Source organism: Hevea brasiliensis, chromosome 2 (assembly GCF_030052815.1).
Source record: "Hevea brasiliensis isolate MT/VB/25A 57/8 chromosome 2, ASM3005281v1, whole genome shotgun sequence".
NCBI classification, from domain to species: Eukaryota; Viridiplantae; Streptophyta; class Magnoliopsida; order Malpighiales; family Euphorbiaceae; genus Hevea; species Hevea brasiliensis.
In genome coordinates, this window is record NC_079494.1 from 115,552,635 (window position 1) to 115,564,069 (window position 11,435).

At 36.3% G+C, this 11,435-nt stretch overlaps 2 protein-coding genes across 2 annotated transcripts; one reads left to right on the forward strand and one right to left on the reverse strand.

Moving 5' to 3' along the window:
• Positions 1-1,204: 1,204 nt before the first annotated feature.
• Positions 1,205-8,045, forward strand: LOC110659652 (glutathione reductase, chloroplastic). Its single transcript, XM_058140314.1, has 11 exons — positions 1,205-1,712; positions 2,097-2,322; positions 2,434-2,712; positions 2,802-2,978; positions 3,207-3,260; positions 3,365-3,513; positions 4,682-4,745; positions 4,811-4,981; positions 5,078-5,215; positions 7,211-7,289; positions 7,656-8,045. The coding sequence occupies exons 1-10, from the start codon at positions 1,339-1,341 to the stop codon at positions 7,250-7,252; spliced, it is 1,674 nt and encodes a 557-aa protein (XP_057996297.1). The 5' UTR covers positions 1,205-1,338; the 3' UTR covers positions 7,253-7,289; positions 7,656-8,045.
• Positions 8,046-8,348: 303 nt separating this feature from the next.
• On the reverse strand, positions 8,349-11,435 carry LOC110659651 (U3 small nucleolar RNA-associated protein 18 homolog). Its single transcript, XM_021817638.2, has 2 exons — positions 11,227-11,435; positions 8,349-10,497 (listed from the first exon to the last, which is right to left on the reverse strand). The coding sequence occupies exon 2, from the start codon at positions 10,471-10,473 to the stop codon at positions 8,785-8,787; it is 1,689 nt and encodes a 562-aa protein (XP_021673330.2). The 5' UTR covers positions 10,474-10,497; positions 11,227-11,435; the 3' UTR covers positions 8,349-8,784.

Genomic DNA, 11,435 nt, shown 5'->3' on the forward strand with positions numbered 1-11,435 from the left:
TCTTCTTCTTCTTGTAATTTTTTAAAATTTTATCTGGTGTAAAAAGGATCATATAGCCGACCCAAATATGAACTTCAGTACTTTGTTTCTTCGTACTTGAAAAGTTTCAGTATTGTTGTGCTTATAGAACTATTATCAGAATTAAACTTTCAACCAAAATGAAATGTGAATGTTATCACTCATGTTTAAATAGTTTTGTGTTCTTTTACAGATTATGCCTGATTTTGTCTATCATGTTTTTGTCATTAAGGTTATTGCAAATTTGGGACTGTGCATTGAAGTACATTACAAGAACTGAGGGTGGCTTTATATTTCCTGGAGATGGTGCATCGACATACATGGTAATTTGGAACTATTTTTCCAAGTGTAGTGTGCCTTATTTTGTTTTTTTTTCAACTTTTTGCCTTATAATTCTAGTAACTTGTAAGCACTCAGTCAACTGTTTAGTGCATTATTCATTCTTTTCTCAGGTAATAGGATAGAGTTACAAGCGTAAATAATGGATTTTCAACCTCTGTAATTCGTAGAAGGTTTGAGATCACTGCATAAACTTAGTGAGTTGTCTAAATTAAGGTGAAAAGGAATCTAGAATCTCAATTGGGTTACTAAAGCTTAAAATTTCCTCATAATGTCACAAGGGATATGAACTTTTAGCAAGCAGATTTAGGTGATAATAGCATCAGATGCTACAATGTTCTTTTGAATTATTATGTATGACAAAAGCTTAATTTAATGGCGGTAGAGCCTGAATGATTGTCAGTGTTTATCATAAAATAATCAATAGTCATTGTTATTCCGGCAGGTTTAATTTAGGACTGTATTTAATTAGTTATTTATTTTGCAGGGGACACTTGATGATGATGGTTTAGGCCCTGTTACATGGTGGTGATGCAGAGAAAATTTTGAAAATCTAACAGTGTATGTCAATTTGTAAAGTAATTAAATTGAATAAATTAAATTATAAAATTCAATTGAAATTGATTTTAACAAAAAATAAAATAAAATAATTTAATAGCACAGCAAATTTGGTAAATTCAACATTTTCCTTAAATCAAAATTTACAAAAACTGAAATCACAATCTGGTGAAACAACAAAACGTTGCGTTTTTAGTGTTTTTGATTTGACAATTCGGTTCAAATTGTTGTTATTTTAAAAGAATTTCGGTCTCCTTGTAGGGTTTTAAGATCATATGATTTGTGGATGACTGAGGAGGCCCCACGTGATGAACGGTCTACAATACGAAACCATCTTCTTTTTTTAAGGCTGGCATAAGGTATATTTATGGCAGCTAAAAGAAGTGCAAAAGAACTACGCAGACCTTCCTTCCCCGCCCAAAAATGGCTGCAGCTACTTCTCTTACTACTCCTAAGCTTTCCTCTCCTACTCTCCAATCCCTCTACCGGAACTTCCCAATCGCAATCCCTTTCTATTCCTCCTTTCTCTTTCTTCCCAAAACCCTATCCTCTATCCCTCCTCGCCGCCTTTCTCTCTCTCCCTCCCATCTTCATCGCCGCCTTTTCACTGTTCGCTCTGACTCCGATAATGGCGCCGAACCCGCTCGCCGCTACGATTTCGACCTCTTCACCATCGGCGCTGGAAGCGGAGGTGTCCGTGCCTCCCGCTTTGCTGCCAATTTCGGTGCTTCCGTTGCTATTTGTGAGCTACCGTTCTCCACCATCTCTTCCGAGACCACTGGAGGCGTTGGTGGCACGTAAGTAACCGAGGAAAATTAAGTATTTGTAGATAGAAGCCTTTCTTTTATTGCTTCATTTGGTTTCGTTTTGGTTTGAAATTTTTAATTTTGTTCAATAATTTTCTTATTTATTTATGGATTTAAGAAGAATATTTTGTTTGCGTAGAAAAGTTTTTTTTTTTTTTTTTTTTTTGTGGAGAAATATGCTACTGCTTTTTCATCTCCAGTCCTTGAATTTGGTGTTTTTGTTCATATATATTTTGGTGATTAAGAACGATTGAATTTAACTCTGAAGTAATCTAGAAACAACGAGGAAATCAGAATCCAGATATGCATTTAGCCAATAGACGAGTCTAAATTCAGCTGAACCTCATTTTAAATATTGACCATTTTTTGATGTAGGTGTGTCCTTCGTGGGTGTGTACCAAAGAAACTGCTTGTTTACTCTTCAAAATATTCTCATGAATTTGAAGAGAGCAATGGTTTTGGATGGAAATATGAGATTGAACCGAAGCATGACTGGAGCACTTTGATGGCTAATAAAAATGCTGAGTTGCAACGCCTTACTGGTATCTACAAGAATATTCTAAAGAATGCTAATGTCACATTAATTGAGGGGCGTGGAAAGGTGAGATGATTCATTGAGTCTCTATTATGCGTAAATATAAGTTGTTGAAACATGCGTTCTTACTTCCATGGTTTTATAATTCCATCATTCATGCTCATGGAATATGTGCAGATTGTGGACCCACATACAGTTGATGTTGATGGAAAAATCTATTCAGCAAGACACATCCTGATTTCAGTTGGGGGGCGGCCCTTCATTCCTGAAATTCCTGGAAGTGAATATGCGATAGATTCAGATGCAGCACTTGATTTGCCCTCAAAGCCTGAGAAAATTGCAATAGTCGGTGGAGGCTACATTGCCTTAGAGTTTGCTGGTATATTCAATGGTTTGAAAAGTGAGGTCCATGTATTTATACGGCAAAAAAAAGTATTAAGGGGCTTTGATGAAGAGGTGATGAACTGTGAATAGTTACAATCACTTAGTTGGTACATACTCCTAATTTTCCTCACAATTAACTTTGTATGTTTCTTTTCCTGCAGATCAGAGATTTTGTTGCAGAGCAAATGTCTCTAAGAGGAATTGAGTTCCACACAGAGGAGCCACCCCAGGCTATTATTAAAGCAGCAGATGGTTCCCTGTCACTGAAGACCAACAAAGGAACAGTCGAAGGCTTCTCACATATTATGTTTGCAACAGGGCGTAGGCCTAACACGACGGTTCAAACTTTTTTTTTCCCCTTAATTCTTTGGCTTCCTCTGGCCACACTTAGATATCTTGGGATATTAATTAATGATTGTGACATAAAGGCAGTGGGTTTGAATCTTTGTATACCTGTTCGCACTGAAAATTAAAGAGAATGAAATTGGACCATTGTTACCATTGTTTTCATCTTTGGCATCATGTTTCTTGCTTTCTTGTAATTCTTTGCTAGTTTTGCATTGCAGAACTTGGGATTGGAGACAGTGGGGGTAAAAATGGACAAGAATGGAGCAATAGAGGTAGTATCCTATATGGTTTGGTTTCCTTTTGCTTGATTTCCCTTTTTCTTCTTTTCCCCTGTCTCTAAGTGCATTCTTAAATAGTTTATCACTTCATTGTCCAGGTTGACGAATACTCGCGCACATCAGTTCCTTCCATTTGGGCAGTTGGAGATGTTACAGATAGGGTGAATTTGACTCCAGTTGCTTTGATGGAAGGAGGGGCATTGGCAAAATCTCTGTTTCTGAATGAGCCAACAAAACCTGATTATAGGTATTCAACTAATTTTGCAATAAATAGGTTGTTAACTCTTAATATAATTCAGTTTGAGAAATGCTTATGAGGAATTTTCGATCACAGTAACTAAGACAGACATATATATATTATCACTTCTAGATGTTAGGGATATTGCTTCCATTTGTGGCAAGCATGGGGCTTTTAACTCTTCTGGGTTGGTCTTTTATTAAGTGAATTGACATTATTGTTTATGCCTCCCACCAAAAAAAAAAAAAAAACCTTTAAATATATAGTTTAATGTCCAGAAAACAAAATGAACCTAGCTGACTTGGGATATATATTTCTGTAATTTTATTTATTTATTCATTTCTTAATGATGTGTTTTTCAAAAGAGAGAGAAGCTTGATCCTACAACAAGTGATTATTGGGAACTCAACAAAGTTCTAATTGCTGCCCTTTCTATCCACACTTATTTTATTTTTATTTTTTATTTTTTTGCCCTTTTGTGTGTGTTAAGATCACTTTTATTACCTACCACTCCCAAGTATTTGTCATAACATGATGACTATTTGTGCTTCTGGAATTCATGCTTAGGCTTTGATTCTTGTATGTGACAGCATGAAAGTTTTCTTCACGTAACAGTAATTAGTGAAAACTGAAAGATTACTGTTAGAGGGTTTAAGTACAAGGTTAACTAGGGATAATTATTATCTTTATGACTTTTAACATTTCATTAATGTTATTTGGATACAATAAGAGAATAGATTAACTTTAGGGGTTAAATGTTAACCCTGAGGAGACTAGGTTAACAAAGCTTAATAAATGGTATAACACCATACTTCATTTAAATTTTTTTTATTAACCTCTTAACAAATACAATTAATTGTTACACCATTAATTATTTTTTACCCATTAAAAATTACTCATTTAAAATTATGGGAGTAACACTTAACCTTTAATTTTTCAACCTTGTACCAAGCACTTCCTTAGTTTTGGTCTTGCCAATATCAAATCTGTTCAGAAGAGTTATACATATTGAAATGATGAAACCTTTAAAAATTGTAACTTGGAAAATTTTGCTAGAATTTTTCTTCCTGTCTGACTTAAATGTTTTGACAGGTTTTAGGATAAAATAACAAAGATTTACAGAGATAACTAATACATATCTGACTTCTTATTCTTCTTCCTCCTTTTTTTCGAGTAGAGCAATTCCATCTGCTGTGTTTTCCCAGCCACCAATTGGACAAGTTGGTCTCACTGAAGAGCAGGTGATTCCTTCTTCCCAGCAGCTGAGATTGGCTTCTTGTGCTTAACTTTATGAGGATTATTGCAGGCTATAAAAGCATATGGTGACATCGATATTTTCACAGCAGACTTCAGGCCTTTGAAGGCCACTCTTTCAGGGCTTCCAGATCGGGTTTTCATGAAATTAATAGTCTGTGCAAAGACGGACAAAGTTCTGGGGTTGCACATGTGTGGAGAAGATGCACCAGAAATTGTGCAGGTTTGTGCATTGGCCACAATTGGTGCTTCCAGTTAAATATTTATAAATTTTGGAGTTCTAGAGTTGATTATGACATTGTAATCTTTGAATTTGCAGGGGTTTGCTGTTGCTGTCAAAGCTGGCTTGAAAAAGGCAGACTTTGATGCTACAGTGGGTATTCACCCAACAGCAGCGGAGGAGCTTGTCACAATGAGGACTCCTACACGGAAGGTCCGAGCTGATCTTCGATCTGAGGTTTGTCAAGAACTTAGACTTTTGCATTGATTTGTGATCAAATCTGTTTTCCAATCCAAATTTTGTGACTTAATAAATGAAAAACATTATTATTGGCCATTTATAAACTGCTTCAGTCATTTTTTTAGTTATATGAGAAACTTGGAACTAAAGAAGGGGAGAAAGATATTTATAGATTAGCAAGGAGGAGAGAAAGGAAATGTCAAGATCTCAATCAAGTTAGGTGCATTAAGGATAAAGAAGGAAAAGTGTTGGTGAAAGATGAGGACATTAAAGAAAGATGGAGAAATTATTTTAATGATCTCTTTAATAATAGTCAAAATGGAAATAGCGTGAATATAGATTATAGAATAATAGAAAAGAATGTGAATTATACTAGAAGGATTAGATCTTTAGAAGTAAAGGAATCACTTAAGAGAATGAAAGTGGGTAAAGCCTGTGGACCCGATGAAATACCAATTGAAGTGTGGAAGTATTTGGGAGATATGGGAGTGGCATGGTTAACTAAATTATTTAATAAGATTCTAAACTCAAAGAAAATGCCTGATGAATGGAGGAAGAGTATTTTAGTACCTATTTTTAAAAATAAGGGAGACATACAGAGTTGCTCAAACTATAGGGGAATTAAACTCATGAGCCATACTCTGAAGTTGTGAGAGAGAGTTGTGGAGCATCGACTACGTCATGATACTTCTATCTCTCTCAATCAATTTGGTTTCATGCCCGGTCGTTCAACTATGGAAGCGATCTTTCTCATTAGAAGCTTAATGGAGAAATATAGAGATGCGAAGAAAGATATACACATGGTTTTTATTGATTTGGAGAAAGCTTATGATAGTATTCCAAGAGAGGTCTTATGGAATGTGTTAGAACAAAAGAGGGTATCTATTAGGTACATACAAGTATTGAAAGATATGTATGAAGGAGCAACTACTATTGTGCGCACAGTGGGAGGGACACAAGAGATTTTCCGATCTCAATTGGATTACACCAAGGATCAGCCATAAGCCCTTACCTTTTTACATTAGTTTTATATGAACTGACGAAACATACACAAGAGAGTATTTCTTGGTGCATGATGTTTGCGGATGATATTGTTCTGATAGATGAGACACGAGAAGGAGTCGATAGAAAGTTAGAACTTTGGAGAAGTACTCTAGAATCAAAGAGTTTTAAGTTAAGTAGAACGAAGATAGAATACATGCATTGCAAGTTCAGTGAAGGCCAAACTGGTGATAGGGAAGGAGTTAGTTTGAACGGAGTGATATTGCCCCAAAGTAATCACTTTAAATATTTAGGCTCAGTCCTTCAAGTAGATGGGGGATGTGAGGAGGATGTTAGTCATAGGATTAAAACTGGATGGTTGAAGTATAATCGTGCCACGAGAGTTTTATGTGATCGTAAGATTCCCAATAAATTGAAAGGAAAATTTTACTGTACAGCCATACGACTGGCTATGTTATATGGTAGTGAATGTTGAACATTGAAAGAGTCGTATGCATCTAAGATAAGAGTTGCAGAGATGAGAATGTTAAGGTGGATGAGTGGCCATACTAGACTAGATAAAGTCCGCAGTTAGACAAGTAGCGCACATTAGGTTAGAGTATAGAAAGAAAAAAAGGGGTGGACCTAAATTGACTTGGAGGAGAGTAGTACAACATGACTTAGAAGCATTGCATATTTCTGAGGATTTAACCCAAAATCGTTCAGAGTGGAGAAAACGAATCCATATAGCCGACCCCAAATTTTTTGGATAAAGTCTGAGTTGAGTTGAGTTAAGTTGAGTTGCATGGTAAAGTATGTTGTTCTTGAAAAACTAGACCGTTACAAATTGTGCTTATATCTTTGATTGCTCTAGCATCATGCATGGGCAAGCTTCGATTCATTCCTGATTTATTCTGAACTGTTGATGATCTGTGATTTGTGTGATTTACAATTTCGTATCTTTATTCATTCATCCGTTCTTCATTGGATCTCTGCTTTAATTTGTTCCAGGGAACAACAGATCATGAAGTTAAAGCTACAGCAGGTGTTTAGTTTGGATCGTGCTGTATCATCCAGCAGCTCCTTTATGGTGCGAACTGTTTCTTGACTTATGTACAAAATTATGGTTTCTAGACAATAATAAGTTAACAACTTTGTTTCTTCCTCGAGACAGTATGGGAAGAAAACTATTTGGCAGCAAAATTATACATCAATAAACAACCCTTATCTGCTGCATTCAATTATTTTCACAAGAATTTTATCTAACAAGTCTAATATAGGATAGCAAGGTAGACATGGGGATGAGACTTATGAATACACTTCAGCAAACAGAGTATATATCTTCTAGTGTTCAAATATTATTACATGCTTAAAATGATCCTTGAACTTTTTTTTTTTCCTCTAATTCATTGTAATCCACTAATTCTGCCTTACTAAATCTCAACCAACTGGGCAGGTAGCACTCTTAAGAAATTGCTGGTGAAAAATCTGCCTGTGAAACGGTTGAGCGAGTCCTTGGATGCTGACAATAATTCTACTGTTGACTGATGAGGATTCATGAATAACGGAGTTGTTTCTGTTGGAAAGCATTGAGGGGAAATGACCACTTGAGCAAAAGAGAAAGGGTGCCTTTGGAACGAACATATATATATATATATGTTGCAGGGTTTGCTTGTAATTTTTGGCTTCCGAACATAAGAATCAGCAGGAATTGTGAATCCAGAATCAGATCCATTGCAGAAATAGTTTTGGGTCATCGTTTCCTTTTTGCTTTGTAATTGTATACCCTGAGAACACACAGATGTATAATTTCATTTGGTATTGCATTTTGCCTTTTCTTTTGTAACCGAAGGACACAACTTGCAAGTCGTCTGCGTTTTGTTAATCACAGCCTTCAATCTTTAACTTCATCGTCACCAGATCAGCGGATAACTTTAAGATGGTATTCCACATATAACTTTCCAGACTTATTTTAGAGCGGGTTCTAAAAGCTAATAACAATTCTTCGGACCTGGAAAGTTAGACCAGATTAATTTTCGAGGGAAGTTGGAGCTTTTATAGCAAATTAGATGCCTACAACGCCTCAAAAATCCAGAAGGCAAATAGATGCACCGCAAAGGCAGCAACAGCAGAACTTAAAACAAAGACAAGCTATCAAGGACAACAATGGTCCATAGCACTAGATTTTCATCAAATAGCAACATTTCATCCAAAAGCCTGATAAGCAACATTGTAGTTACATCATTAATAATAAAAAAATATAAATATTGCGGAAAACCCTTAAGCAACTAAAGCTAATGCCAGAAAAACCTAATAATGTTGCAATCACCAACTATGGAAACAAAACTTAGTTGAAGGATGTATAACTGAAAGATTGAAAACTCAGATCACGACAAACAGCTTTATGCAAAAATAAAAGACATTTTCCATTTGCCAACCCTCATGGAACCTCAATAACTCAACACCTCAACGAAAAATGAATAATTTATCTGAATCACCTTTAGCGTTATAAACATGAAGCTTCATATAAGGTGACACGGGATACGACGATTAGAGGATCAGCAGACAAATAACACATATTTGCTCTACGCATGATTGTAATGATGCAACTTGTATAACAATACTTTCCCAGCAGCATTTCCTACAGCCATGAAACCTCCACCAGGACTGAAATCCAAACAGCGGGGATAATGTAGACTCTTATTGGCTGGAGGCCAGTTAGAGAACGCGGTAAATGATGGGACATGTATCAACTTTAAACTGCTCTTCTTCATGTGTGAACAAATGGCTAATATCTGAGCATCATTATTAAATTTCAAAAAATCCACTTTAGTGGTCAAATTCTCAATTGCCTTTATTGGTTTTCTCTTCCCACCTAAAAACTCCTCTCTGTTGTAAACATTCACTATCCCACTGTCCGAGCCAGCAGCAAAAAAGTTTCCATTTGGGGAAGTGCAAAGAGCCGTGCCATTTATACAACCTTCATCAACAGCCTTATGGATGCACATCTTTGTTCTCAAATCCCAGTGGTACACCTGCCCATCACCTCCATGGCTCAATAATTGCTGCCCATTATCAGCAAAAGCTAAAGAACGAGCAGTTCCATTCATCTTTAGTGTTCCAATGAGTTCCTTCGTTTTGGATGATATCAATAGGATATAACCTTCATTCCCCACAAAAGCAATTGTACTCGAATCAGGGGATACCTCAAAAACCTCCAAGCTCTTCTCCTCCCTGCCAACCAGGGGGCCTATTTTATCAACTTTAGCTTTCACTAAATCAAAATTGTAAAAGAACTTTCTTCTTCCTGCTATAATAACCTGTGAACCATCAGGTAAGAAAGATGCCTTGCGGATAGGGCAATCATCAATGAAAATGCTTTGTATTTTTGTATTATGTTTCCCATCAATCTGAAAAAACCTCAGCCTTCGATCCAATCCAGCAGCAAGCAGCAACTGTGCATTCCGATGGAACTGAACAGAATTTATTGGACCATTGGATGGATCCTGAGCATTTGCATCCACAAGTCTTGAGTACTCAAGAAGCCCAGGCAACAGTTTAGTTCTGCTCTTCACTACAAGGTCCTCATTTGTTCGAAGAATATCATCAAAACCTTCAACATACTCATAACCACGTGCTGTAAAAATGCTGTTCTCTTCATCTGAAGATTCATCATTATAATTTCTTGACTGAAAATCAAGTCGGGCCCACTCAGTGCCTCGATTCAGCTTAGCATGTTGAGCCCTTAATCTTGCAACATATTCCCGACCGGAAATCAAACTCTCATCCTCTTCCTTCCTCAGTTTCCTTAATCTATTAGTCGTAGCAATGTTAACTGTGGTCTTTTCCTCTTCATCATCAACCCAAACAGCTTTTTGTTGTTTGGTTTCCTCTTCAACATCACTTCTCTCAGTGAATTCCATATCGTCTTCATAAACAGACAGTAAGCTATTTGCCGAACGGTCCACAAAGAACAAAGCAGAACCATCCCCAGCCTCATCACAGGCCTTTTCCTCCTCATTCTTTCCAAATTCAATAGGGGAATATAGGGATCCAAACAAAAAGTTTTCCAACCTTTTCATTTCCCTTCCTTCATCAGCTTCCAATTGTTCTTGCTTTTCTTTCTTTCTCTTTTTTGCCCTTAACTTAACCAACTCAGATTCTGTTCCTTCTTCATTCTCTTTATTTCCTTCCATAAATGTAGGTTCATTAGTCTCCTTCTCTCTAGTCTTAACTCTGTTTTTGGAGCCAACATTTTGAGAAATCAAACTCATATTTTCACAAAAAGAACTCAATGCCTGCAAAATGGAACCCACTTTAAAAAGACTGCTATAAAATTTTTATTTTTTAAAAAATTAAACACATCTGATTTTGAAGATCATATAAAATAAACCAAAGCATGATCTACTAACACCTAGTTCACCAACATTAGGATAAAAAAGTCCAAAGCCTGCATCATAAATATCAAACTTACTAAAATGACAGTCTATTAATAAAAATAGAACTTCAAAAGATCACTTTGCAATGAAATGTTGTTTAAAAGGTTTGAAAAAGCTCATTTTGCAAAGAAATATTGCAATATTAGAAGTAAAAGCTCACTTTGCAATGAAATAGTGCATTGATTAGCTTTATATTATTGGCTTTGACACATACTAATTTTCAGAATGCAGCATCGGATCCTTTTATGCGTGCTTTTTGATATTATATCATTTTTGTGAACATAGGGGCTATTAATATGCAGAAATTTCTACAAGCAATCTAACGCAATTTTCAAACAACTGAAAATAAAAACTAAATTACAACCCAGAAAAGAAACTAGAAATCCATCCCAACACCCAATTACATACACAAAAATTCCCAATGGCAAAGAAATTGAACAACCAATGGATACACCTTAGACGCAACCACATAAGACGATCCAATTCATTGGAGAAAAAAAAAAACTTAAGCATCGAAAAATGCTAACAGCGATTATACCAGAGTCAAGTTTAATCACACACTCAAAAGTCTCGCAATGAAACACTTACAGGAACCGAGAAGAAGAAGAATAAGAAGAAGCCTACAGAGGAAACTGGAAGCAAGAGTATGGCAAGAGAGATATAAAGCTCCGAGGCTAGCAGAGTCCGTAAGGAAGAAAGAACAAGGGAGGTAGGTTTCGGCTTTCAGCTTTGGTGAAGAGGGAAGAGGGAAGAGGGAAGAGGGAAGAGGCTTAGGGTTTTAGCTTTCACTTTCCGAC